The 27,939-nt window shown below is 62.1% G+C and overlaps 3 protein-coding genes across 7 annotated transcripts; 2 read left to right on the forward strand and 1 right to left on the reverse strand.

The window, feature by feature from the left end:
* LRFN1 (leucine rich repeat and fibronectin type III domain containing 1) lies at positions 1–26,710 on the forward strand. Of its 2 annotated transcripts, none has more exons than XM_074857729.1 (3): positions 1–50; positions 929–2,281; positions 25,906–26,710. In XM_074857729.1, exons 2-3 carry the CDS (start codon positions 951–953, stop codon positions 25,937–25,939), a joined length of 1,365 nt encoding a protein of 454 aa, XP_074713830.1. In that variant the 5' UTR covers positions 1–50; positions 929–950; the 3' UTR covers positions 25,940–26,710. The 2 variants fall into 2 exon arrangements, with proteins under 2 accessions (XP_074713830.1, XP_074713829.1); XM_074857728.1 differs by lacking the exon at positions 25,906–26,710 and adding an exon at positions 4,240–5,970.
* On the forward strand, positions 7,449–7,861 carry SYCN (syncollin). The gene has a single exon (XM_074857732.1). The coding sequence runs from the start codon at positions 7,456–7,458 to the stop codon at positions 7,855–7,857; it is 402 nt and encodes a 133-aa protein (XP_074713833.1). The 5' UTR covers positions 7,449–7,455; the 3' UTR covers positions 7,858–7,861.
* On the reverse strand, positions 8,710–27,695 carry PAK4 (p21 (RAC1) activated kinase 4). Of its 4 annotated transcripts, none has more exons than XM_074857724.1 (9): positions 27,462–27,695; positions 17,013–17,236; positions 13,703–14,488; positions 12,740–13,192; positions 12,510–12,643; positions 11,616–11,742; positions 11,405–11,530; positions 9,568–9,702; positions 8,710–9,476 (listed from the first exon to the last, which is right to left on the reverse strand). In XM_074857724.1, the coding sequence occupies exons 2-9, from the start codon at positions 17,214–17,216 to the stop codon at positions 9,321–9,323; spliced, it is 2,121 nt and encodes a 706-aa protein (XP_074713825.1). In that variant the 5' UTR covers positions 17,217–17,236; positions 27,462–27,695; the 3' UTR covers positions 8,710–9,320. The 4 variants fall into 4 exon arrangements, with proteins under 4 accessions (XP_074713825.1, XP_074713824.1, XP_074713826.1 ...); XM_074857723.1 differs by lacking the exon at positions 27,462–27,695 and adding an exon at positions 24,998–25,142; XM_074857725.1 differs by lacking the exon at positions 27,462–27,695 and adding an exon at positions 24,242–24,682.
* Positions 27,696–27,939: the final 244 nt, after the last annotated feature.

The raw sequence follows: 27,939 nt of genomic DNA on the forward strand, positions 1-27,939 counted from the left end.
AGGCCCCGCGGCGACGCCCGGACGGGACCAACATGGAGCCCTGAGAGGAGGTAACGGGATCACACGGGATCACACGGGATCACACGGGATCACACGGGATCACACGGGGGCACACGGGATCACACAGGGAACACGGGGAACACGGGGACACACAGGGACACACGGGATCTCATGGGGACACATGGGGGCACACGGGATCACACGGGGCACATGGGACAACACGGGATCACATGGGATCACGCGGGGTATCACGGGATCTCCCGGCTCCCAGGGGATCGGGTGGTGTCTCCCCACAGCACCAATCCTGCCCCATGGCCCCATTGTACCCCACGACCCCATCCTGCCCCGCCCCCACTCCATCCCCGGGGGTCCGACCCTGCCCCCCGCCCCCCCCGGGCCCGATCCTGCCCCTCCCCATCCCCGGGGCCCAATCCTCCTGGCCCTCTGGCCCCGATCCTGCACCCCCCCCCCCCCCGGGGGCCCGATCCTGCTCCTCCCCATCCCCGGGGCCCGATCCTGCACCCCCCCACACACACAACCCACGGGGGCCCGATCCTGCCCCTCCCCATCCCCGGGGCCCAATCCTCCCGGCCCTCTGGCCCCGATCCTGCACCCCCCCCCCCCCGGGGGGCCCGATCCTGCTCCTCCCCATCCCCGGGGCCCGATCTCCCCCCCAGCCCCCCCCCCCGGGGGCCCGATCCTGCCCCCCACCCCCCCCCCCCCGGGCCCGATCCTGCCCCTCCCCATCCCCGGGGCCCGATCCTGCCCCCCACCCTCCCGGGGGCCCGATCCTGCCCCCCACCCCACCCTCCCGGGGGCCCGATCCTGCCCCTCTCCATCCCTGGGGCCCGATCTTCCCCCCACCCCCCCGGGGGCCCGATCCTGCCCCCCCCCCGCCTCCCCTCCCAACCCCGCTGGCTCCCCGCAGGCGCCGCCGGGGCCGGCGGAGGATGGCGAAGCTGCTGGTGCCCCTGGTGATGTTGGGGGCGGTGGCGGGGTCCCACCGCTGCCCCCCCCGCTGCCTCTGTCCGGCTGCCGCCCCCAACCCCACCCTCCTTTGCGCCCGGACGGGCCTCCTGGCCGTTCCCCCCACCCTGGACCGCGCCGCCGTCGAGCTGCGTCTGGCCGACAACTTCATCGGCGCCGTGGGCCGCGCCGACTTCGCCAACATGAGCAGCCTGGTGCACCTCACCCTGTCCCGCAACGGCTTGCGCCGCTTGGCCCCCGGCGCCTTCGCCGACCTCCGCGCCCTCCGCGCCCTCCACCTGGACGGCAACCGGCTGCCGGCGTTGAGCGGGGCTCAGCTCCGCGGTTTGGCCAGTCTCCGCCACCTCATTTTAGCCAACAACCAACTGGCCGCCATCGAACCGGCCGCTTTCGCCGCTTTCGCCGCCACGGTGGAAGATCTCGACCTTTCCCACAACAATCTGCCGGCGCTGCCGTGGGAAGCGGTAGCCGGCATGGCTAGTTTGGCCACCCTCACTTTAGACCACAACCTCCTGGAGCGCGTCCCCGCCGGCGCGGTGGCGCGGTTACCCCGGTTAGCGCGGCTGGACCTCACCGCCAACCGCCTACGGGCGTTACCGCCGGTACCGGGACCGCCGGGACCCAGTTTAGCGGCGGGGGGCAACCCGTTACATTGCAACTGCGAGCTGCTGTGGCTACGGCGCCTGGCGCAGCCGGGCCGCCTGGAGAGCTGCGCCTCGCCGCCGCCGCTCGCCGGGCGCCTCCTCTGGGCCGTGCCGGAGGAGGAGTTGGCGTGCCGAGCGCCGGCCATCGCCGGGGCGGCCGCCGATCCCGCCGCCGTCCTGGAAGGCCAACCCTTACGGTTGGGTTGCGCGGCCGCCGGTGACCCGCCGCCGGCGTTGCACTGGTTGGGTCCCGACGGGCGTTTGGTGCAGAACGGGTCTGGCCGCGCCGTGCGGCCCGACGGCTCCTTGGAGCTGCGGGTGGCCACGCTGCGCGACCACGGCGCCTTCACCTGCGTGGCCTCCAACGCCGCCGGCGAAGCGGCCGCCCGGGTGCAAGTCGCCGTTTTACCGTTACCCATCCCTCACGGCGACGGGGACGGGGACGCCGAAACCGGGCCCGGTCCTTCCGATATGGCTCGCGCCGGTGCCGGCGGCAACGAGTCGCGGCTGGCGGGCGAGCGGCGCATCGTGGCGGCCGAGCTGACGGCGTCCTCGGCGCGGATCCGGTGGCTGCCGCAGCGCCACGTCCCCGGCATCCGCATGTTCCAGATCCAGTACAACAGCTCCCTCGACGACTCCCTCGTCTACAGGTGGGTGCCCGCGGGGTGGGTGCTGGGGGGGGGGGGTCAGGGTGGGGGGTGCTGGGGTTTGGGTGCGTGTCCCTCCGTGTTGTGCCACGTTGGGGGGCTGCGGGGGGGGGTGGGGTGGGGGGTGCAGCCTCGCACAGCGCTCGTGGCATTGCAGGGTGCCACCGGGCTTTGCACGAGTCCTGGTGATGTTACACAGTGGCTGGTGACGTTACACGAGTCCTGGTGACATTGCACGTGGCCTGGTGCCGTGACACGGTGCCTGGTGCCGTGACACAGGTCCTGGTGCCATCGCACGGCGCTCGTGGCATTACACGGTGTCCGGTGGCATTGCACGGCACCACGGGGCTTTGCACAAGTCCTGGTGCCATCGCACGAGTCCTGGCAGCACTGCACGGTGCTTGGTGGCATTACATGGCATGTGATGGCATTGCACGGTGCCACCAGGCTTTGCACAAGTCCTGGTGATGTTACACAGGTCCTGGTGCCATCGCACGGTGCTTGGTGGCATTACACAGGTCCTGGTGCCATCACACGGTGCTCGTGGCATTACACGGTGCCCGGTGGCATTGGACAGTGCCACGGGGCTTTGCACGAGTCCTGGTGGCATCACACGGGTCCTGGCAGCACTGCATGGCACGTGGTGGCATTGCATGTTGCCACCAGGTTTTGCACAAGTCCTGGTGCCATTGCATGTGACCTGGTGGCATTACACAGGTCCTGGTGCCATCACACGGTGCTCGTGGCATTACACGGTGCCCGGTGGCATTGGACAGTGCCACGGGGCTTTGCACAAGTCCTGGTGACATCACACGGGTCCTGGCAGCACTGCACGGCGCTTGGTGGCATTACATGTTGCCACCAGGCTTTGCACGGGTTGCCGTTGCACGTGGCCTGGTGACATTACACAGGTCCTGGTGCCATTGCACGGTGCTCGTGGCATTGCAGTGGTGCCTCGTGGCATTGCACAGCGCCACGGGGCTTTGCACAAGTCCTGGTGCCATTGCACAGTGCCTGGTGACATTAACATGGGTCCTGGTGCCATTGCACGAGTCCTGGTGCCATTGCACGGGTCCTGGCAGCACTGCACGGCACTTGGTGGCGTTACACGGCTTGTGGTGGCATTGCATGGTGCCACGGGGCTTTGCACGAGTCCTGGTGCCATTGCACGGGTCCTGGTGCCATCACGTGAGTCCTGGTGCCATGACACAGTTCCTGGTGCCGTTGCATGGGGACTGGTGCCATTACATAGGTCCTGGTGCCATTCCACGGTGCTCATGGCATTACATGGTGCCTGATGGCATTGCACAGTGCCACGGGGCTTTGCACAAGTCCTGGTGACATCACACGGGTCCTGGCAGCACTGCGTGGTGCGTGGTGGCATTGCACGGTGCCACGGGGCTTTGCACAAGTCCTGGTGACATCACACGGGTCCTGGCAGCACTGCGTGGTGCGTGGTGGCATTGCATGGTGCCACGGGGCTTTGCACGAGTCCTGGTGCCATTACACAGGTCCTGGTGCCATTGCATGGTGCTCATGGCCTTGCACGTGGCCTGGTGGCATTGCACAGCTCCACGGGGCTTTGCACAAGTCCTGGTGCCATCGCACGGTAATTGTGCCATTGCAGTGGTGCCCAGTGGCATCACATGGCACCACGGGGCTTTGCACGAGTCCTGGTGCCATTGCACGAGTCCTGGTACCATTACACAGGTCCTGGTGCCATTGCACAGCGCTCGTGGCATCGCACGGTGCCACGGGGCATCACACGCATCCTGGAGGCTTTGCACGTGGCCCGGTGCCATTCCACGGCTCCTGGTGGCCTCGCACGGCGCTTGTGACCTTGCACGTGACCCGGTGCCACTCCACCCCCACCCCGGGGAGCACCTGGAGCCACGTGGCCTCGCCCGCCCGTGCCCCTGCGCCCCCCCCGACCCCCCCCCACTGTCCCCCCCTTTCCCCAGGCTGCTGCCACCCTCCAGCCGGAGCTTCGTGCTGCGGGACCTGGCTGCGGGGCGCGAGTACGACCTCTGCGTCTCGGCGCTCTACGCCGAGGGGGCCGCGGCGCTGCCCACCGCCCGCGCCCTCGGCTGCGTCCGTTTCGCCACCCCCGGGGGGGCCCCCGGCTGCGCCGCCCTGCCCCGACCCCATTTTTTGGGGGGCACCGTCATCATCGTCATCGGCGCCGCCATCGCCGCCTCCGTCCTCGTCTTCATCCTCATCCTCACCGCCCGCTACAAGGCGGCGGCCGCCCGGCGACCCCCCGCCGCCGTCGCCAGCGTTTGCTCCCAGACCAACGGCACCCACAGACCCCCCGAACCGGAGCCACCGCCGCCGCCGCCGCCGCCGCTGCCGCTGCCTCCCACCCTCCCTCCCCCGGCACCCATGGGTGCTGTGGGGGCCGGGGCGCGGGGGCTCTTCCCCAGCCACAGCTACCCGCGGCGCGCACGGACTCGGCGCCACGGCTCACTGCCGCGCCTCGACCTGCCCGAGGCGGCCCCCACCCTGCGCCCCTCCTTTGGCAGCACCCACTGGATGCTGGAGAGCACCGTCTAAGGGTGGGGGGGTGGAGGGGGGGGTGGGGGGGCGGGAGGCGGGCAGCACCCCTGGGTGCTCACGTGCACCCTCGGGTGCTTGAACACAGCCTTGGGTGCTCCTGGGTTCCAGAACGCGGCAGCCTTGGGTGCTACTGTGCGCCCTTGGGTGCTCCTGCGCACCCTTGGGTGCCCAAGCGCAGCCTTGGGTGCTTCTGGGGGACCAAACGCAGCCTTGGGTGCTCCTGTGCGCCCTTGGGTGCTCCCATGTACCCTTGGGTGCCCGAACACAGCCTTGGGTGCTCCTGGGGGACCAAACGCAGCCTTGGGTGCTCCTGCGCACCCTTGGGTGCCCAAATACACACTTGGGTGCTCCTGTGCGCCCTTGGGTGCTCCCATGTACCCTTGGGTTCCCGAACACAGCCTTGGGTGCTCCTGGGGGACCAAACGCAGCCTTGGGTGCTCCTGTGCACCCTTGGGTCCCCAAATACACCCTTGGGTGCTCCGGGGTTCCTGAACACAGCCTTCGGGTGCTCCCGCGCACCCTTGGGCGCTCCCGGGTGCCTGAACGTGCCCCTGGGGTGCCTGGTGCACCCTTGGGTGCTCCTAGGTGACCAAATACACCCTTGGGTGCTCCTGGGTGCCTCAACACAGCGCCCTTGGGTGCTCCAGCACACCCTTGGATGCCCAAATACACCCTTGGGTGCTCCTGGGTGCCTCAACACAGCACCCTTGGGTGCTCCCATGCACCCTTGGGTGCTCCTGGGTGCCTGAACGCACCACTGGGGTGCCTGGTGCACCCATGGGTGCCCGTACGCAGCCATGGCTGCTTGGCGCAGCCCCGGCACCCCTGGGTGCCTGCGGCCCGCCCCCCTCCCCAGGTGCTCGTGGGTGCCATTGGGTGCCTGCACCCACCCCTGGGTGCTCCTCGAGGTTCCCCCCCATCGGTATCCATGTGCCCCCCGCCCCCCACCCCGGGGGGGGCACCCATATGCAACCAGGTACCTGCCTGCCCCCGTGGCACCCACGTGGGCACCCTGGGGACACGCGTGGGCACCCTGACACGTGTTGGCACCCCGGGGACACGCGTGGGTCCCCCTGCGTGTGCCCCGACAGGGCACGCGCCCCCCGGGACTGGTGCGCGGCCCCGACCCACGCGTGTGCGCCGCCGTCCCCCCCCTCCGCGCCCCCCCCCCCCGCCCCCGGGCTGCCCCCCCGCCGCGGTGCCTTCGGCCGGGCCGGCGGCGGGGGGGGCCCCGCACACGCCACTGACATGTCTGCACAGATGACACGAGAACCGCAGCCCCCCCCAAACCTCCCGGGGGGGTTTTCCGGATGTCTGGGTCCCCCCCCTGTGTCTCCCCCCCACCCTTTTCTTGTCCCCTGTGTCCCCCCCCCCCCCCCCGCCTCGGCCCGGGGCCTCCTATCTGGCTGGTCTGGATAACCCCGCGGGGGGCCCCCCCCGGCCCCCCCATCACCGCCTCCCCCAGCCCCATTTCCCCCTTTACTCCCCCCCCCCCGCCGCCCCCCATCACCCCCCTGTTTGTCCCTTAACCCCCCCCAGTCCGTCCCCTTCCCCGCCCCCCTACTCGCCCCCCACCCCCGGTTGTCCGTCCCCCCCCCCCACCAGCCGCCCCCCCGGGCCCCCCCCCGGCCCGCTGCAGTGTTTAACACAAGTTTTTACATTAAAAACCTGTGCCCCCCCCGCCCGGGGCGATTAAACCTTTTGTGTGTGAAGAGGGGGAGCTGCTCTGTCTGTGGGGGGGGGGGGGGGGTGTCCCCTCTGCTTGGGGGGGTCCCCTTTGCCTGGGGGGGGTCCCCTCTGCCCGGGGAGTAGGGGGGAAACGGGGGGGGCGTCCCGCTCAGTCTTGGGGGCGGGGGGGGGCATCCAGGGAGCCCCATACGAGCCCCTCGAGAACCCCCCCAAAAGCATGCAAATGAGCTCATTAGTACCCTAATGAGCGGGCTAACGAGGTGGGCGCCGTGGCCACTGGTTGAGGGGGCGGGGCTATGCTAATGAAGGACGGGCTAATTACCCCCCCGCGGTTGCCAGGATACCGTTGCTGGGATACGGGGGGGGGGGGGAAGATTGCAGTTGCCGGGAGACCGCCGGCGCCATGACAAGGGCGTAGGCTTGGGTCATTAATATGCAAATCAGGGGCGGAGCTTGCGCTCCCCCATCACCCCCCAGCCTCTGCTAATTATCCCCCCTCACTAAATATCCTCCCTCATTTGCATACAGGACACCTGGGGCCCCAGCCTGACCTTGCCCCCCCCCCCCCCCCCCCGGCTTTGTGCCTCAGTTTCCCCAAGGCCACGGCCGAGGCCATGGGGGGGGTGACACCTGGGTCCCTTCCCAGGGGTGTGTGTGTGGGGGGGGGAGATCGGGAGGGGGGGGCCATGACACCTGGGTCCCTTCCCAGGGGGGTGGGGGACATGCCGGGGGGGGGCCTGGGCATGTGGGTCCCTTCCCAGGGGGGTGGGGTGAGGAGATCCTGGGGGAAGGGGGGACCACGACACCTGGGTCCCTTCCCAAGGCAGGGGGGCGGCCCTGTCCCCGTCGGTGCCCCCCCCCCGCCCCGGCTCCTCCCCCTGTCCTTGGGGCTCGGATATATCCGGGTGGCGCCGGGGGCGGCGGGCGCGGCGATGGCGGCACTGGTAGCGGTGGTGCTGGCGGCGGCGGCGGTGCTGGCGGGGGTCGAGGCGCAGTGCCCGGCCCCCTCCGACCTACGGACGGCCAACGGCACCCGCGTCTGCGCCCAACTCTACGCTGACAACAGCCCCTACTACGACCAGTGCTGCGCGGGGGCCGTGCTGGTGGTGGAACCCGGGGCCGACGTTCCCTACATGCCCCACGAGTGGGCCGCCCGCGTCTCCTCGCTGGTGGTGGGCACCCGCTGCGACCTGACCGTCTGGTCTCGGGCTGGCAAGAAGGGCAAGAGCCGGACTTTCGCGGCCGGCGCGGTGCCGCGGCTGCAGGAGGTGCGGCGGGGGCTCTTCGGCGACTGGAACAACGCCATCAGGGGCTACTACTGCAAGTGCAAGTGAGGCGGGTGGCGCGGGGTGGCGCAAGGCGGCGTGGGGTGGCGCGGGTCATCGGCAGTCAACAGGAGTCAGCACAAGTCAACGGGGGCTAATGCGAGTCAACATGGGCCAAGACAAGTCAACCTGAGTCAATGTCGGCCAATGCGAGTCAACACGGGCCAAGACAAGTCAACTTAGGTCAACATGGGCCTACACGCATCAACATGGGCCAAGACAAGTCAACGTGGGCCAAGACAAGTCAACACAGGCCAAGACAAGTCAACTTGAGTCAACGTGGGCCAATGCAAGTCAACGTGGGCTGAGGCAAGTCAATGTGAGTCAACGTTGGCCAATGCGTGTCAACACGGGCCAAGACAAGTCAACTTGAGTCAACGTGGGCCAACACGAGTCAACGCGGGCTGAGACAAGTCAATGTGAGTCAACATGGGCCAATGCACGTCAACGTGGGCCAATACAAGTCAACGTGAGTCAACGTGAGTCAATGTGGGCCAAAGACAAGTCAACATTAGCCAATATGAGTCAATGTGGTCAAACACAAGACAACTTCAGCCAAGACGAGTCAACGTGGGCCAAGACAAGTCACCGTGAGTCTGCAGGGGTCGAGAGTGACAGATGTGGGCTGACCCGTGTTGACGTGGCCGTGCCGCCCCCCGTTCGCGCCCCCCCCCAGCCTCGCACACCCCCCCAGCGCAGCCAATAAAGCCTGGAGGCCGCAGCAGTTCCTGCCTCACGGGTGCTTTACTGGGGGTGGGAGGGAAGCAGCAGCGCCCCCCCCAGGGATCTTTGGGCAGTCGAGGGGTCCCCCCAAGCCCTCCCTACCCCCGCCCCCCAAAAAAACCACATGGGACACAGCTCCAAAAGGACACGTGTAATCTCCGGGGGTCCCCGTGCCGGCCCCGGGGCCCCCCCCATACCGCAGCGTTACAAAACGACAATATAAATAGCTTTGTTAAAAAACAAAACGGGAGGGGGGGGGAAAGCGGAAAAAAAAAAAACCAAAAAGAACAAAAACGTGGTTGGAAGGGGTGGCGGGGTGGGGGGGGTGGGAAGGACCCCGAATCAGTAGTGTGGCCACGGGGCCGTAGTGTTGGGGACACGTCTGTGTGTGTCGTCCCCCCCCTCCGTGACCCGACCCCGGGGGATGAAAAAAAAACAGATTTAAAAGAAAAAGAAAAGGGGGAAATGCCCCAAAAGGCTCCCCGGGTGGGGGCGACACCGGTTCTGCCCCCCCCCCAGCCGCAGATCTCTGCTGGGAAGCGGCGAGGGGGGACAAACACCCCCACCCCCCCCCCAAAAAAAAAAAACCACGTCACCGCCTCGGCGTCCCCGGCTCAGTAGTACGGTGTGGGGGTTTGGGGGGGTTTTGGTGGGGGGGGGGTGAGGCGGGGGGAGCCCCGTCAGCACCCCGACAGTAGTGGCACAGTCCCAGCTCCAGTTGCGAGGCGAAGTGGGGGGGTCGCAGCTCCTCACCGCAGGCGGTTCTGGCGCATGAGGGGGACGATGCAGGAGGGGGGCCCCGCTTTGCCCAGAAAGGGGTGTTGCAGCAGCTCGGCCGCCGTGGCTCGCTGCACCGGGTCCCGCACCAGCATGCGGTCCAGGAAGCCTTTGAGGGAGGGGGAGACCTGCAGGGAGGGAGCAAAGTGTGGGGGGGGGACACCCTCAGCCACAGCCCAGGGGCCCCCTGAAATTTTCACACCCCCCCCGGGTTTTTACCTTGTGCACGTTTTTAAGTTTGGGGGGCAGATTGTCGCGGATCATCTTCATGGCCTTCAGCGGCGGCTCGTTGAAGTAGGGGGGTTCCCCGTCCACCATCTCGATGACCATCACGCCCAGGGACCAGATGTCCACCTTGGGGGGGGGCAAGGGTGGGGGGGGACACGGCAAAGGTGGGGTGAGGCCACCCTGTACCCCCAAAACTGCCCCGTGCACCCCCAAACATCCTCAAATACAGCCTGGGCTTCCAAACCCACCCCATGCCCCCCCCCAATATCCTCAAAGCCACCCCACGTATCCCCAAACCCACCCTGCACCCCCCCAAAGTCCCCAAACCTGCCCCACGCACGCCCAACCCACCCTGCACCCCCAAACACGCTCCACAACCCCCAAACGTCCCCAAAACCATCCCAAACCCACCTTGCACCCCCAAACCCACCCCATGCCCCCAAAAATGTCCCCAAACTCGCCCCACACCCCCTCAAATCTGCCCAGTGCTCCCAAAACCACCCCACGCCCCCCCAAACCTGCCCCACACACTCCCAAACCCACCCTCCGCCCCCAAACCCCTCCTGTGCCCCCCCAAACCCCCTCATGCCCCCAAACCCATGCGAGGCACCCCCAAATCCACCCCACGTCCCCCAACACATCCCCAAACTCGCCCCACACCCCCCCCAAACCTGCCCCACGCACTCCCAAACCCACCCTGCACCCCCCAAACCCCCCCCGTGCCCCCAAAACCGGCCCATGCACCCCCAAACCCACCCTGCACCCCCAAACCCACTCCACAACCCCCAAACATCCCCAAACCCGTCCCACACGCCCCAAAACCCACCCCCAACCCCCCAAACATCTCCAAACCCACCCCACACATCCCCAAACCCTCCCTGCACCCCCAAACCCACTCCACAACCCCCAAACATCCCCAAACCCGCCCCACACATCCCCAAACCCTCCCTGCACCCCCAAACCCACTCCACAACCCCCAAACATCCCCAAACCCGTCCCACACGCCCCCAAACCCACCCCAACCCCCCAAACATCTCCAAACCCGCCCCACACATCCCCAAACCCTCCCTGCACCCCCAAACCCACTCCACAACCCCCAAACATCTCCAAACCCACCCCACACATCCCCAACCTCCCCCTGCGCCCTCAAACCAGGCCCACACACCCCCAAACCCACCCTGCACCCCCAAACCCACTCCACAACCCCCAAACATCTCCAAACCCGCCCCACACATCCCCAAACCCACCCTGCACCCCCAAACCCACTCCACAACCCCCAAACATCCCCAAACCCCACACACACATCCCCAAACCCACCCTGCACCCCCAAACCCACTCCACAACCCCCAAACATCCCCAAACCCGTCCCACACGCCCCCAAACCCACCCCCAACCCCCCAAACATCTCCAAACCTGCCCCACACATCCCCAAACCCTCCCTGCACCCCCAAACCCACTCCACAACCCCCAAACATCCCCAAACCCGCCCCACACATCCCCAAACCCACCCTGCACCCCCAAACCCACTCCACAACCCCCAAACATCCCCAAACCCCCCCCCACATCCCCAAACCCACCCTGCACCCCCAAACCCGCTCCACAACCCCCAAACATCCCCAAACCCGTCCCACACGCCCCAAAACCCACCCCAACGCCCCAAACATCTCCAAACCCGCCCCACACACCCCCAAACCCACCCTGCACCCCCAAACCCACTCCACAACCCCCAAACATCTCCAAACCTGCCCCACGCACACCCAAACCCACCCTGCACCCCCACGCTCCCCAAACCTGTCCCGCAGCCCCCCCAAACCCGCGTGGGGCTCACCTCCGGGCCGTAGGGCAGGCGGGAGATGAGCTCCGGCGCCATCCAATACGGGGTCCCCACCAAGGACTTCCGCCGCGGCACCTCCTTGTTGACTTGGGCGCAAAACCCAAAATCGGAGAGTTTCACCTAAAAAAAAAAAAACCCCAAAAAAGGGCGGGGAAGGTGACTGCGTTCTGGCCATCCGGGAGGCCGCCGCCGCCGCGGCGCTTACCCTGCCGTCGTGCGTGAGGAGGATGGAGTCGCTCTTGATGTCGCGGTGGATGACGCCCTGGGCGTGGAGGACGGAGAGAGCCTTGAGCACGGCCAAGCAGACGGCGGCGATTTGCTCCTCGTTCATCCTACGAGGGGGCCGAAAAGGTGGGTGTAAAAGGAAGGAGCTTTAAAAAACTCTTTTCTCTTAGGATATTGCTAGCAGCAGGAGTAATTAATAAATAGATAGTGGTTTATAGGTTTAATGAACAGAGCGCAGGTGCTCTAGGAACAATACCGACAAATATTGCTCGTTTGCCCCCCGTACAGCCCTCGTTAGGGCTGGCTTAAAACCCAGGTAAGCTGAATTACTAAAAATTAATCTTAAATTTTAGACAGAACAAAAGAAGCAAGCAATTTGGAAAGGCTGGGTGATGAAAAGCTACACCTAGATTAAGTATACGTTACATAAAACATTGGGAGTTTTTTCTCAGAAGTCTAAAAGTGAGTTATGATGAAGACGGTTTAAAAAAAATAAGTAACCACGATGAGCGAAGACTGCACCAGCGAGCAGCGGCGTCAGAATTGGAACAGAACGATGAGAACTAGCTGGAAATATGGAATATAATGGACTTTTCAAACTGATGATGAATTGAGAGCTGAAAGTTCTCGGGAAATCACCAAAAAAATCTTTGTATTGTGTGTTGTGTAGAATCACATCTAGAGAGGGCGCTTTTTGGGAGCTGTGGCCACTCGCTGAGGTGCTGGCCCAGCTCTGAGTTGTTAATAAACCCAGCCCAGAGGTACCCGCAGTCTGGGGAAATCCTTTAACAGCAGGAGGTGAGACAACGGGTGCGCCGGGCACCCATGTGCGAGGGGAAAATGGGAAAATCCCCCCCCGCGGCGACGCCCGTACCTGGTGTGGGTGACGATATCGGTCAAAGCGCCGCCTTCCAGGAATTCCATCACCACCCAGAGCTCGTCGCCCACCAAGTAGCTGTTGTACATCTCCACCACGTTTTCGTGTTGGTAATCGCGCATGATCACCACCTGCGAGGGGAGACGGCGTGTGAAAGCGCCGCCGCCGCCGTGGTGGCACGTGGGATGTCCCCCCCCTCCCGCCGGCGCGGGCCCGTTTGGCCTCACCTCGTTAAAGAGCAGCTCGCGCCGCTGCTGCTTGCGTAAATCCATCTTTTTCACGGCCACTAATTTACCGGTGCTCTTAACGGTGGCGATGCAGACGATGCCGGTGGAGCCTTCGCCGATTTTAATGAAATTATCTAAATAGGTGCGGGGATCGCCGGGATCCACCACCATCTGCAAAGCCGCCCGGAATTGCTCGTGGGAGACGCGTTGGGGTTCGCGTTGGGGCGACCGCGGCTGCTGCGGCCCCGCCGGCGGTGCAGGGGGGCCGGGGGGAGGCTGGCGAGCGAGGTGGGGGTCCGAGGCGTGCGGGGTGAGGCCGGGATGCGGCGGTTCGGGGTTTTTGGAGCGCAGCGGCCCCGTTGGGTGGGTGCGGGAAGAACCGGCGCCGCCGCTGCCGCCGCTCACCGGCCCGTTGGAAGCCACCTCCTGCGGTCGTCCCGGCCGGTGCTCTGCCTGCAAGGAGACGGGGAGGAGAGGGATGTTGGCTACCAAAACCCGCGCGGTCGGAGCCAGGATTTTGCCACCATCCCTAAAAAACACCGGGCGCTGCAGAAGGAAAAAGGTTTGAGCTGGAAGGGGGAGAGGAGCCAGCGGCCACTTTGGAGGCAAAGGATGGGGCTGGGATTTTGCTGCCATCCCCAAAACACCAGGCGCTGACCCCCGCGGTGTCGGTGGGGCCAGACGCTGCGGAAGGAAAAAGGTTTGAGCTGGAAGGGGGAGAGGAGCCGGTGGCCGCTTCGGAGGCACCGGGGAGGAAAGCGCAGAGCGGGGCCGACGGTCTTCGGCACGCGCCGGTCACCATCGGAACGCGGGAGCTGGCGCTTGCTCGGGAAGCGGAGGAGAGAAGCCGCTTTTCTGGGAGGCGGAGGAGAGGCAGAGCGAGGAAAAGCTCCCCCCGGGGAAGGAGAGGTCGCTGCCAAGCGGATCTGGTCGGAGCAGGGAAGGGGGGGGGGAAACCTTTACCTGTGAACCCGCGCCCCTGCCGGGGTCGGTCTCAGCCCGCGGGTAGGTATTAAAAGGCCGTCCCGTCTGCTGAGCCGTCTTCATCACCCCTTCGGAGACGGGGATGTTGGGAGTCCGGATATTGGGCCCGGAGAGCGGGCGTTTGTCCCGGGGGGATTGCAGGCTGGTCTCGGCGGCGTAAGTGGATTTAGGGCGTTTGTCGGAGGATTCGGGGCGTTCCCGCCGCACCACGTGGTCGGCCGGTTCGCTGTAGTCCCTGTCGGCGGGGTATTCCCGCCAGCCGTCCCGTTCGGCGACGGGTTTGGGGTATTCGGGGGGGGGCGGGCGGCCGCCAGAAGGGGGAGCGGGTTTGGGGTACTCGGGGGGGGGCGGGCGGCCGCTGGAGGGGGGAGCGGGTTTGGGGTATTCGGGGGGGGGCAGGCGGCCGCCGGAGGGGAGAGCAGGTTTGGGGCCGGAGTCCTGCCCGCGGTGGTGCTGGTGGTGCTGGTGCTGCTGGTGGTGGGCGCGTTGGTCCTCCCTCTCCCGCGGTTTCTCCTTGCCCGGCTCTAACTCGCTCCGGGCCCCGTGACGGTTCTTCTCTTTGCTCCTGCCGGCTTCGTCGTGTGGCCGGGCAGCGGCCGGGCCCTCGGAGAGGCCGTTCTCCTGGTAGAGGTGGTCGCGGCGGGGCGGGAAGGGGGGGCTGTCCCTGCGCAGAGAATTGGAACGGGACACGGACATGTTCTCAAACTCGTCCAGCAGCCAGGTCAGGGAGCCGTCCTTGGCGGCTTTGCTGCCCCGTACGATGGTCTTTTTGAGCAGGACGTGGGACGGGAGACGGACGGGAACACAAAAGCACGAACAGAACAAAAGAAAAAAAAAAAAAAAGAAGAAACAAAAGAAGAAACAAAACAAACAAAAAAAAAACAAACAAAAAAAGGGAAGAAAATAAAAAAAAATGAAAATGAAATGCCTGGTGGTGACGGGGACACGGCTCACACAGAGGGGACGCGGGGAGGGGATGGAAACTGAGCCCCAGGGACGAGGATGATGAAGGGGGGGAGAGGGGAAGGGGCTCAGCCTTTCCCCCCCAGCCCCGGGTGCCACCGGGGGGTTTCGAGGTACCAAAATACAGGGAGCAGGATCCGGCCTTGCACCAAGAAGCCTTTGGCCAGGCCCAGCCCCGCTCGGGGGGGTCACGGGGAAGGGTCTGGGGGGCTGCTAGCAGTGCCTCGGCCCCAGCTTGCGCCTGGGGGGCTCCGTCTGCCCCCCAAAACGCTGTTGGGAGCCAGGTTTTGCTCCTGCCTGGGGCCAGGCGCTGGTCCCTCCTCCCCTCGGTGTCATCAGCCCGCGGAGGAGGGAGAGGAGGGGAGGACGGACACAGTTCGTTTAGGCAAAGGTTAATGAGCCTGTCCCAAAGGGGAAGAGCAGAGCAGGGAAAAACGAAGCCTGATGCTGGGAGAAAAGTCCCAGCTGGATGGGACACCTGAACTGGGGAGCTGTGGGCTGCGCAGGGTGGGGTTCTCCCGGCTCCCAGTATCAAACTGGGCTCCCAGTACCAGACCGGGATCTGCACCCTTGTGGATTCGAGGCTCTGAGGGCTCGACCGCGCAGCAAGAGGCGAGGGGACAGCGGGAGCCGCCCCCAGTCTCAGCCTGGAGGAGGAGGAGGAGGAGGAGGAGGAGGAGGAGGATGCCTTCCTCCGCAGCAAGCACCTCTGCACAGGGGTGAAGTGCTCAGGCTTGGACAACCGGCCCAAGCCAGGGTTGACCTGTAGATGACTCCTGTATATCTGATAACTGATAACCCTTGTGCTAGTGGGTGTTGTACCAAGTTATAACAACCCACTTCTGCTCATGGAAAAAGTGCTAAAGCATTGAAGTACTGCAGCCTGAACAACAGGCCCCGAGCCGAAGCTGCTAACTTAGTATGGAATCATTGACAAAGTCTGTAGGCTCACTACTGAAAGATGCAGCTCAGACAGAAGATAATCAGCAGTGAGGATGAAATGCTGAGAGAATGTACCCAACTCCCCTTGCTCAGCCTTGTTCAAGGCCGAGAACCCACATATCTGGCCGCCTTAGAAACTCCCTTGGTTCCCCACCCCGAGCCCTGGCCAGGCTTTGGGTGGAATCCAACAGGAGACTGAAACCAGAAATTTTCCGCTCAAAACCGAGGTGCCAGCTATTGTGCCTTGCTGGTTTTTGGGTCCCTAAGGCCGGACCCGCTCACAGCCGCTTTGGGTGCCTCAGCTACGGGTGGACGCCCCGCGTAGGATTTCCCACTCGCCGGGACAGGCTCCCCAAATCCTCGCTGCACCCGGGGCTGCCCAGCGCCTGCGGGTCTGGGTGATGGCAACGGGTGCGAGTGGGGACGGATCTTCCTTAATCACTGTTCTCCTTCTCGGGCAGGAACGGTTTGATGCGTTACCCTGTGTTTCCCTGTTTGTTTGAGGGCACTATTCTGCCTTTTCTTACTGCACGTTGTCTGTATTACTCTGTTACATTATTTGGTTATTTCTAGTAAAATACGCCTGCTCTTTTCACTCTGGTGTCCGAGTTTCATTGGTATCCCTGATCAGCAAAACAAGGGGAAGCGAGCGCAGCCAGCCGTCCTCAGCTATTTATATCCCCTCCTCTTCCTCCTCCTCATCCTCCTCCCACTGCCTCGAGGAGCACCTCCGCAACAAACCCCGGCCAGGCGCCGTGGGACTCGGCAGCGCCGAGGGGGCCCCAGCGGTTTCGGCATCTTTTTGGGTCAGCAGAATCGTGCCGGCGGCTTCGCTCGGAAGGGCCGCAGCCGGCGTTACTCACGGCTGCTGGAGCCGCCCCATTGTCCGAGGGAAACCAGCCGAGGCAGCGAAGCCGCCAGCTACGCAGGAACGCCAGCGCCGGGTGCGCCGGGGCCTCGAATGAAGGGGAAGGTGGAGGAATGGCGCGGGGTGGCCTCAATCGAGGGCAGCAGACAAGCCAAGACTTTAAATAAACGACATAATGGTGGCTCGGGGAAACACAGGGACGGGGAAGGGATGAGATGGGAAGGAAAAGACACCGTTTCCCTGGCATTTTCTTGTAGCGTGGGTTTTTTCTCCAGCTGCCGGGAGGACGTGGGAGAGGTTTTCACATCGTGCGGGCGGCAGTGGGGTGGTCCCTGTCCCACGCAGCCGAGCGGCCGTGGGGACGCGCCGCTGCCGTTAGAGAGACCGAACCGCCACCTTACCTGCTCCGCGGCACCCACGGAGCCCGGGCGATCCCCAACCCGGCTTTTCGGCCCCAAAAGCCGCATCACCGGCCCACCGCGAGCGGGCAGTGGCCACAGCGGCAGAGCTGCCTACCTTCTGGGAGCCGTGCTGAATGGTGGTGATGCAGACGGGGTCCACCAGTGGCTTGGGGCGCTTGGCCGACTCCTCGATGATGCCCTGCCATTGCCGCGGCAGCCCCGTGAATTTTTGCTCTTGTTGGTCGTAGCCGGTGTGGACGCGGTGCTCGAAGTTGGAGGGGGCGGAGATTTCGATGCGTTTCTTCTTCTTGCTGAACATGGTGAGGCCGGCTAGAAGACCTGGGATGGGCAAAGAAAAGGGAGAAGAATAAAGCCTGGAGGAGGACGGAGAGGCGAGCAGCGCTCCGGGGGCTTCAGCAAGCCGAAAAGCGATTAAAATGAACCGCCCCTTCTTTAGGAACTGACCTCGCGCTCTGGCAAAATAACGACTGGCTGCACGTGGGCCAAAAAGGAAACACCTTGAGCGAGGGCAGCCCCGCGCTTCATTAAGTTTTTACAGCCCCCCCGGCCTCGCAGCTGCGTTTGTGATCCGCCCCCCCCCCCCAGCTCTCGCTCATCTCCCATTTCTTCCGCTGTGGGTTTGAAGACGCATTTTCCCTCCTGCTTTTACTTAACGCGAAGGCAGCGATCGCAAACCAGGGGCAACCCAGGGAGCCTTTCGGGGCTCCCGCCCGCCCAGCGCACGAGAAAATCCCGCACGAGCTTCAGCTCCTCTTCAGCACCGCCCGGGCGGGCAATTTCCTCGGCTCTTTTTGGTCTTTTCATGAACTTTGCTTCCCCCGACACGCCGCGCGCCGGCACCCCGGGGGATTTCGGGTTGATCTCGCAAGCGTTTCGCTGCGCCGCGATTAATCTTGCGCCGGTTTGGAGCCGGAGTTTGGCAACTGCCTCCCCAAGGGCTTCAGTCAACACACGGCAGAAAACACCCGCCTGGACGCAGCGGAATCGGCAGATATTTGTTGTTTACGCTGAAGTTAAAACACTGACGAACCCAAACCAGCCCCTTCCAGTGTCTGCTCCCGGCTCCTGGAGTCGGTGGGACAGGGAGCGGCGTCGAGCCCGGCAGGCAGGTGGAGAAGTGCTGGGCCGGGCCCTTGAGGAAAATCTCCCTAATTTCGAGCAAAATCTCCCTAATTAAAGGTGTTTTTTCCATCACATGGGCCGTGTCGCCAAGACAAGGTTGTTGGTCTTCACGTGCACTGCTGCCTCGTGGAACGGCTTTGGTTATATTATCGTCCTCCAGACGGACACCCTGTTTTTGGGCTCCGGTGATCGATTCTGCCAAGTTTTCCCCCAAAGCGGCGTGCAGCTCCTCTCCGAGAGGTAACAGAGGGGTCCGGGGCGCTGTCAGTGAGGGACAGTGAGTTTCCTCGGAGCCTCCACGAGGGCCGTGTGACCCGGTTCAGCCTCTGTGAGTCACCAGGCTCAGATGAAAAAGGTCCTAAATATAAAAACTAAGCAAAAAGCCTCCCACAATTAAAAGCTAGAAGATTTTTTTTTTAAAAAACAAACCCACAAGGTGTGACGGGGAAAGCAGCGACTACAAGCCCGGGCAGCCCAGTGGCACCCTGGAAAAGGCCATTTCGCTGGACGTGGGTGACTAACACCCTTCCCTAAGCCTTTTACCTGAAAGGTGTCATTTGAAACCACATTTAAGCGTGGTTTTAAAGCAGCGTTTTAAGTTACAAGCTGAATAAACCGGCAAGAAAAACAGCCTGACCTGCAAAAAGCCGGGCACGCAGATGCTCAGCCTGAGCGAGAACAACAGACTGTTTACTCAGGCGCTTAAATACAGGTCGAGGAGCCTAAAATACAAGTCAAGGCTGCTGAAACTAAACTTAGCAGCAGGGCCAGCACGTTCTCAGCATTAAATCCAAACCCAGTTTTAGCCTGACAAGTTATACGGTTTCCCTCTGCAGGCTGCGACGACAAAGCCACCCGACACAGCCGGTTTTGCTTGTTTATTTATAAGTTTTGTTCATTTACGGCGTATTTGAGACTCTCCCTAAACGCATCTCGGGCTCCCAGGATGAAGAGCCGGGGCCATGGAGGAAGCCTGGCCCCAGGGTGGACCCCGACGCCGATTTTCCTGGTGTAAACACCCGCAGCCAGGCACAATAGAGGCTTGTTTACACCGTCCGAGCGCCCGCATCCTTCCAAGCTCAAAGGTACATGATCGATCCTGCTCAGCGGGAGCCCGGAACGCTGGCAAACCTCCCCTAAATCAACAATCTCAGGTTGTTTTTTTGGAATTGTTTCAACGGTTTGTGCAGCTGAGCAGATGCTGGAAGTCGGCGCGAGCTCCGCCAGGCACGTTCCTGCTCCTCCCGATGTGGGAGCAGGAGGGGAAAGGGAGAAGTTTCTGGGTTGGGGTAGGAAAAAAAATAATAAAGCGAGGTTTAGATGGATATCACCACACCCAGGGAGCCTTCAGCTTGGCCGAGAGCTGGACAAACCAGGTTGGAGCTACCGGACCCTATTAAACACCAGCGTGAGTCGAGGGGAAAGATTAGTGACGCAAAATGCTCCGAAAGCAGCTTCCTGACCTTAAACTCTGATATTTTTCCCCCCGATAAATACACGCTGAGCGTCCTCCGGCTCCACGTGGGGTGCCGGCGGCCGGTGCAGCGGATGCAGGTGGAGGGGTGAGCCCAGCCAGCGTCCCCTCGCCCAGAGGCTCTCGTCGCAGCCTGGAAAGACCGGTAGTGCCGGGTATTTCCACCTCGGCGCTCCGGCTACCGACGGCAAGCTGATCTCTTGCCAAATCCAGCTGATCTCCGTAACTACCGGCTTGTTCCGGCCTCGGCCTCGGTTCACGGGAGCTGCTGGGGATCTGCCGGCGCCTGGCGAGCCGCAGTTGGGAGGTGCTGCAATTAATTAACGGGGGTCAGGTAACGATCTGAACCAGGCTCCTGCTTGAGCGCGGTGTCCGTACACCAATGCTCCTCACCGTGGGTGCAACCCCCAGGGAGAGACGAGGACGAAGCTGCAAATTAACCCACCTTGAACGTGCCTGAAACCACGAGCAGGTCAGCGCTTTCCCTTGAGAAGCACCTTGGGCTTTAAAATATCAAAAAAAGCACCAAAAATTCCCCTTTCTGGTGACAGCGCCGGTGTCGGGGAAATGCCACCGTGGGGACGAGCCCACCAAGCCACGGCGGCACGAGCCTCTCGCCGTGTCCAGCTCCAGCCCTGCCGTCTCAAGCTCGTCAGCAGAGGAAAAACCAGTTTTTATTTGTTTGTCAGTAAATTAGGCGGCTGGGAGGAAGCACACCCCTCCCACACGGGACCGGGGACGTGGAGGCAGCTGAGTAAAACAAACCCGAGGAAGCCTGGCATTTTAGGCCACTATTTAAGGTTTGTTTGTTTGTTTAACTCCCTCGTGAAAAGGAGCGGTGCCCAAATCCGGGAGGATTTCGGGGCCACGCTGCAGCTGGTGGGATGCGATTCCAGCAGGACCTTTAGTTCAGACCTAACCCCACTGGCTGGTTTAACACCGGCTGGGCTAGAAGCCCACCGACAAAATTTAAGAGGGGGATGAAGTCGGTCGAGTTGAGAGGCTGAATCCTCGGGGAGATGGGGGGCACCCCCAGCGCCCACACGTTGTCCTCATCCCACAGGAGGGGACAATCCCGAGACACACAGTGACGCCGCCAGAACCCTGCGGCGGGGCACGGGGAGAGCGGCAGAGCCGGGGCCGCTGTGGGGCGGATCTGGGTTTTTTTTCCCACTTTCACTGCGTTCAGGTGGCGATTGTGGCCGTTTCCTTCCATTTTCGCCTCCTGAATCTGCTTCCGACAGGCTGCCCGGTGCGAAACTCAACAGCTCCCGAGACAATCCCTTTCTCCACGCAGGAAATCCCAACTCCGGCGCTCCTGCACCCCGCTGCGTCCGAGGCGCTCCCTCCTCTCCAGCTTTGCAATTTTCTGACTAAATTCCTGATCCGTTTGGGAAGTTTTTCTCTGCTCCACCCCAGTCCCCCTTTAAAAAATGGGGGGAATCCGGTATCCCCCATTTTACCTGCTCACCTCGGGGGTCTGACGCTGCCCGGCTGCCTGCAGCACAATGCAGCGCCGGCACAGGCTGGACCAAATCCTGAACCGCTCCGCGCACGGGCAAACACATTCGTTAGGAGTAAATGAAGCCGCAAGCACCCAGCCAGCAGGTTTATGGGGCTCCCGAGCCAGGAAAACGTTACCTTGCAGCCCCCCCAATGGCTAAAAAGTCCCGCCGGGGCGGGCGCTTTTGTTCAGTTTAGCCTTTTGCCACCGCGGCGAGCATCACGCCAGCTTCCCGTAGCTTCTAGCCCAGGCAGACCGTCACCGTTTTGGGGAGGAACAGGCGTTTTACGCCACTCCCGTGGCAGGACCGTGCCCGAAAGGAAAACTCAGGCTGGCCCCTCCTTTCACCTGCCCCGGTCGCTCCCAAACGCCACCCTCCTTCGCACGGGATCCTCCCTCGCACGCAAGAGCCTTTGCACGGACAGAGGGCCCGTTTGTGGATGGCAAAAGGTCTCTTGGTTTTGGGGGAGAATCGCTCAACTTTGAGCGGGGTGTATAAAAACCGCCGGCTTTGAGCTTAACTTTTAGGAAAATATACCTGGAGGAAAAATGTCAACCTGCACATGGGAGGTTGGAGCATCCAAGTGCCTTGGGACGCTGCTCGTTAGGCTAATCAGCCCCCAAATCTGCCTCGGCTTTGAATGCTCAGGCTTGGACAACCGGCCCAAGCCAGGGTTGACCTGTAGATGACTCCTGTATATCTGATAACTGATAACCCTTGTGCTAGTGGGTGTTGTACCAAGTTATAACAACCCACTTCTGCTCATGGAAAAAGTGCTAAAGCATTGAAGTACTGCAGCCTGAACAACAGGCCCCGAGCTGAAGCTGCTAACTTAGTATGGAATCATTGACAAAGTCTGTAGGCTCACTACTGAAAGATGCAGCTCAGACAGAAGATAATCAGCAGTGAGGATGAAATGCTGAGAGAATGTACCCAACTCCCCTTGCTCAGCCTTGTTCAAGGCCGAGAACCCACATATCTGGCCGCCTTAGAAACTCCCTTGGTTCCCCACCCCGAGCCCTGGCCAGGCTTTGGGTGGAATCCAACAGGAGAATGAAACCAGAAATTTTCCGCTCAAAACCGAGGTGCCAGCTATTGTGCCTTGCTGGTTTTTGGGTCCCTAAGGCCGGACCCGCTCACAGCCGCTTTGGGTGCCTCAGCTACGGGTGGACGCCCCGCGTAGGATTTCCCACTCGCCGGGACAGGCTCCCCAAATCCTCGCTGCACCCGGGGCTGCCCAGCGCCTGCGGGTCTGGGTGATGGCAACGGGTGCGAGTGGGGACGGATCTTCCTTAATCACTGTTCTCCTTCTCGGGCAGGAACGGTTTGATGCGTTACCCTGTGTTTCCCTGTTTGTTTGAGGGCACTATTCTGCCTTTTCTTACTGCACGTTGTCTGTATTACTCTGTTACATTATTTGGTTATTTCTAGTAAAATACGCCTGCTCTTTTCACTCTGGTGTCCGAGTTTCATTGGTATCCCTGATCAGCAAAACAAGCTTCACAAAAAAAATATCATTTTTGGGGGAGGCAGGGTGAAAACGGGCAGCGCAAAGGGGCTGGGGGGCTGAGCTGAGCCTGGAGGGGCCCGCGGTGGTGGGATGGGCTCTCTGCAGGAGGAAGAAGGGGTTAAGAGCGGGTTAACATCTCCCCCACCGTCCCCCCTCTTGGCTCCTGACTCGCCTCCACCAGAGCTATGCACATTCCTCAGCCCTGTCCTAGCCCAGGTCAGATTCCCTTTATCTCCGCTTTATTTAATTAGTCAGCCATTAACTAACGCTTCCAGCAGCCCTGCGTAAACAAAACTGGGCAGAATATTCTCCACTGCTGACAAACACCCCGAAACCTGCGTTATTGCTGGCGGGGAGTTTGCTAGCAGCTTTCGAATGAAAAATAAAGGGGGTGGGAGGGTAAAAAAAAAAAAAAAAAAAGAGATGACAAAGGTGCACGCAAGCAATTTGTTCCTTTGCGTGAAATCTAAACCCGATCAATCTGAACGTTCACTGGCAGGAGAACGTCCTCCTGCCGTTAGTGTGGACACACGGACTGAACGGATCCCCGGCAGGATCCAGAAGCGGCGTCCCGTTTGTCCCCGCGCCTCCCAACAAATCTCACCCGCTCGCCTGCTCGTTAAACACATCGGGCCCAACAAAATAAACATCTGGTGCGGGCGCCGCCGCTCCCCGGGGCGGCAGAAAGGGGCTGTTTGTCCTGCAGCTGCGTCGCGGCTGCGGCCCGGAGCTGCTCTGCCCACCCCCGGCTCCGCAAAGACACTTTCTGAATGAATTCCCGACCCGTTTGGGAAGTTTTCTGCCCGATGTGGGCAAAGTTGGGATTTCGAGACGCGATTTTAACTTGAGGGTGCTCAGAAGTCGGTTGAATGACACGGTGCTTGAGAAAACACAAACCAACCCCCACACGCAGCGGGGTTTGGAGTCGTGGCCACCCCCGGCATCGCTCAGCTCGCCCAAAGCCTCCTCCGAGGGTGGAGGAGCCCGCAGGAGCAAAGGGGACCCCCCCGGTGCCAGCGCCGTCGCCCTCCGCGCCGATTCACAACCGGCTCCGGCACCTGGGCCGGGTCAGGCTCAGACACGGGGGTTTTAGGGGTCTTACAAGCCCCCGAAGCCTCGTTGCCCCGTGACAGCTGGCTCCGGGTGACGTTATCTACCCCCGCTTGCTTCCAGGCAAGAACAACCTTTCACTTGCCACCAGCTGGGAAGCGTTAGCCACCGACCAGCCCTTCCACGCCATTAACCCGTGGCCGAGCAGGACGCCCGCGCCGGAGGAACATCCAGTTTTTAAACTCCAAATCCCGCCTGTGGCGCAGACGCAGGGCTCGGCTTTCCCCCACTCGCTGCGTTTCAATTTTTTTCCCCTTTTTCTTCCCAATGCAAACAGGCTTCCCCCCACTCCCCCCTCCAGCTCTGCACAGGGAAAACGAGAGTCCCTCCCCTCCTCCTCGCCAGAAATAACTCCGCTCCCCCCCCTCCCCGAAACACCGGCCTCACCTCGCAGCGCCGCTAACGAACAACAGACCTGCTCCAGCTGGCAAGATGGAGAGATCCCCTGTTGCTCCGCGCGTTTCCGACAGCCGCCTGACCGGGCTCGGGCTCGGAAAGGGAATAAACCTCCTCCAAGAGCCCCCCCCTCCCAAACACCCTGGTTAAAACTCATTAAAAAGAAAACCAAAACATAAAAATCAGCCAGACTCGGCATTACTCACCTTCACCATCCTCCTGCTTCCTGCAAGCCAGAGGGGGAGGAGGGAGAGATCGCCCCAAGGTCTGGCCCCGACAGGGGCGCAGGGACTGAGGAACACCCCCAAAACTGTGCACGGGTGTCCCCTCGGCGGGGGGAAAGGGGACTGGGGGGGGGTTACAGCTCGTGCTGGAGGCCGCCAGCTCCAGCCCAACGCTCCCGACTCCTGACGCTGCAAACTCCGAAGCGCCTCCCCCAGCACAGGCCAGCGATGGGCGGACGACCGCGGGACGGGGGTTGCGGCGTCCCCGGCCCCCCCAGGGCCAGCACGTGGGGAGACCTATGGCTCGGGGTGAGCCACCAGCAGCTCCCCAAGATGGCCGGGACCCCCATTTGGTTCCTGGGAGGCCCCCCACGGCCGCTCTCGCCCCCGTGAGCGACACGAGACACACAGCTCTCCACGCCGGTGTTGTCTCCCCCTCCCCGTCACCATCCTGACTTTCCCAGCTTCACATACTTCCCAACCTGCTCCTATCACCCTCCAGAACCGGTTTCACAGGGCTCTGGGCTCACACCGGGTCCCTCCTCGGTGGTCAGATGCCGGGGAGGGATTGGCACAAGGGAGAGCAGCCCAGTTAACCCCGGCGTAGCCCAAAATGGGGCCGGGGAGGCAAAGCAAAGCCCCTCCTGCTCCGAATAACAGCTTCCCACCCTCTCCGGCGCATCTGCCACGGTGACTAACGCCGGCGCTACAGCCCCGCGATTTAACGGGTGTTATTACCATTTTCTGAGACTGGGAGCGCCGCCGCCGCTGCCGTTGAACTCTCGCCCACGCCGCAAGGCCGGTAATCCGTCGGGAGAGCGCGGAGGGAGGAACAGCAGGGAGAGGAGACGGCAGCACGGCCGCCGTGAGGCTCGGAGGGGTTAAAGACGAAGCTTGCGAGAAGCAGAGCAGGAATAGAGGAGATTTGAGCCGGGAACCAATGAGGCAGCAACATTTGAAACAAAGCAGCCAGTCAAGTGCCCCTCCGGGTGGCTGGGGATCAGGAGACTGGAAGGAAGGAGAGGGAAAGGGCAGGCGAGAGCCGGCAGAAATCCCGCCGGCTATCCCGGCAGGAAGAACCGGCCCTCCCAGCCCGGCTGGCCCCAGCGTTTCCCCGGCCAGGGCCGCAGCCCTTCGCCACGCCACGCTTCCAGCGTGTCCTCCTGCCCCCGCGCGTCCCCTCGGCGCTTTCACCCACTAAAAAAGCCCCTACAAGCGCGTCCGTGCCCGGGAGTGCGGGCAGAGCCCATCGGCAGGGATTGACGGTGCTGCCGGTAACCAAACCCCGTCACAGCCAGGACGCAGCCCCCGGGGGTTTTGCTGCTTTTAAGACCCTTAATTAAGATACGTGACCCCCAAAACCTGGCCAGGGGACGCCGGGTGCCATCCCAACCCTCTGCACAAGGGTGAGCCGAGCGGCTCCTCACCTGGGCGTCGGGTGAGGATCACACCGCTGCTGCCTAAACGAGAGCGACGTCGTTTCCTAAACGCTAATTGCGGGTCCCGTGAGGTGCTGCGCGCTCTCCATCTCGCTCGCTGCGAGGAAGGACGGCGCCCGAGCCCTCTCCAGCACGGAAAAGCGAGGCTTTGATGTCAGCCTGACTATTTCTCTCCTCTCTTTTCTTCCCTTCGGTGTTCGCTCAAAGGAAACACCCTCGAATCGGCCCGATGAGCTGGTGAATCTCGCAAACGAACGCGGGAGGTTCGCCCGGCGGCGCGAATCGACGGCAGCGCGCCGTGCCGAGCGTCCGTGCGCCGTCCGACCCATCGGCCTTTACCGGGAAGCTCACGAACCGGGCAGAGGAGAGCGGCCGGCACCTGCGGGGGAGGAGAGTCGAGCCACCGCGGCTGCGCCTCCGCCGACCCCATCCCATGGAGCCCGACGACGTCTCGCAGCTGGGAAGCTCTTATTTTTATTCAAATGCCTCATACAAGTAGGGAAGGGGGGGGTGTTATAAAAACCGCAGCCGGGAATGTTAATCATCTATCATGGTTTACAACGCGATTGCTCACTTCCCATTTGCACTAATTTTCCTCATATTTATTCTCTTTCAGAATATTCATGGATCAAAATATCTTCTGCACCACCATCGGACTGCTAATTGGCGCTTGGAAGCTTTCCTAGAATCACATCAGAAGGATGTGGCATCCAGGGGGTGGGGGGGGTTAAAAAAAAAAAAAAGATCATCAGATGAAAACTAACCTCTCCCACTGCCTTTTTTGTTTTTTTTTTTCCCCTCTCCAATTTCACAAGTCACAACCTCCCGCCGCTCGGTTGAGCACGTGCTCGGATGGAGAAGGCGGTTCGCTTAAAACCTTAACAGAGAGTCGTGGCCCCGGCGATTTAAGATTTAAGAAAAGCACTGAATTCACCCCAAGCTCCCCAGGAGCTCAAAATTAACATTTTAGCGTTCACGGGTTCTTCATTTTATCTGTTTGGGAAGGAGAAAAACAGCAGCGGAGAAGTGGGAAGAACTCAAGCCATGGCTTCTGTGGTAACACAAGAGGCAAAACCCATTTGTCCTTCCAGAAAGTTATTTCTCTTCTGTCAGGACGAACGAGCAGCGTCTTAAAACCCTTCGATTCGCACGTCTTCAAAAGCTGCTGCGACTACAAAAATTCACCAGCTGCTCTCTTCAGCTGCCAAGAGCACAAAGAGCCCCAGCACCAACTTTAGAGCCTTGCGCAACACGCTAATTAATTCACAGGAAGATAAAAGCGCATCAAAGGAATAGTTCTAGCCCCCAAATCGTTCTGAATTCAAACAAAATTAGCGAAAGCGCACGTCTTCCTAATCCTCGCCTCGCAGATGATCCTGATGGCTCCTGGACCCGCAGCACGCTCGCACTGAACTCGGCCCTTCCCACCCTGCGAGCGCATCCCGGTAGCGCCTCTGAGCCCCAAAACAAAACTTTAAGCCCCAAAACTAACTCCACTTGCAACTCATCCCCACCAGAGGATGAGAAAGGCTTCGCCCGCACAACAAAGTTTCAAGATATCGGTGGAAAAATGTGATGTAGCTGCTATTACAGGGCCTTCATCCTCCCCATGGCCCGCGCGGAACAGCCTCAGCCGCGCTATCGCCTTTTACTCGGTGATGAGAAACGTCTCACGCGGCTCCGGCCTTTGTTCTCACGTTTCGCTTTAAAACCCCCCATCGATGGCTCGGCATCGGCGCAGCGAGGCCTGTGCCAAGTCGTACCTGCTGATAAATCCCCTCGTTCTAGAGGTGCCAGCGGCTGGAAATCCAGGAATTCCTTGACGGTATCACATTTTCTGAGGAGGGCAAGGCCAAACCCGAAGCGAAGCGGCAGACGGGTGTCCTCTTCCAGGCGACAATGTCACCGTCTGCCTCGCCGCGCCGGCGGAAGCTGGGCGCTTCGTTGGGGTTTGTTGAACCTGCCGGCGAGGGCGGGTTGAACTGGCCCGGCTGGCTTTGCACAAGCCGGGAGGGAAGAGGAGGGAACCGGCCTGCGCTGGGAGCGGCAACCTTCAAAGGGGAGGAGAGGTGTCGGCTCCCAGCCCCGCGCGAGGAGGATGAGCGGGAGAAATGGGGACCCGGTCGAGGCTGGCGGTGCGGGCAGACGGCGCGGTACCCAGGGTGGGTTAAACGATGGATTACGCCTTAAACGAACGCGATATCCCCCCAGCAGACAACACACCAGGAGAGGAATCCTGGA

The sequence above is a fragment of the Strix uralensis genome, unplaced genomic scaffold (assembly GCF_047716275.1).
Source record: "Strix uralensis isolate ZFMK-TIS-50842 unplaced genomic scaffold, bStrUra1 scaffold_292, whole genome shotgun sequence".
Taxonomy (NCBI): Eukaryota; Metazoa; Chordata; class Aves; order Strigiformes; family Strigidae; genus Strix; species Strix uralensis.

Bases quoted from the DNA above. Each gene is read 5' to 3' on its own strand.
- LRFN1 (XM_074857728.1), top strand. From the start codon at position 951: ATGGCGAAGCTGCTGGTGCCCCTGGTGATGTTGGGGGCGGTGGCGGGG. The intron at 2,282-4,239 runs GTGGGTGCCCGC...CCCTTTCCCCAG, and splicing joins GACGACTCCCTCGTCTACAG to GCTGCTGCCACCCTCCAGCC.
- PAK4 (XM_074857724.1), bottom strand. From the start codon at position 17,216: ATGTTCAGCAAGAAGAAGAAACGCATCGAAATCTCCGCCCCCTCCAAC. The intron at 11,531-11,615 runs GTAAGCGCCGCG...TTTTTTTTTTAG, and splicing joins TCCTCACGCACGACGGCAGG to GTGAAACTCTCCGATTTTGG. The intron at 9,703-11,404 runs GTGAGCCCCACG...CCCCCCCCCAAG, and splicing joins GCCTGCCCTACGGCCCGGAG to GTGGACATCTGGTCCCTGGG.
- SYCN (XM_074857732.1), top strand. From the start codon at position 7,456: ATGGCGGCACTGGTAGCGGTGGTGCTGGCGGCGGCGGCGGTGCTGGCG.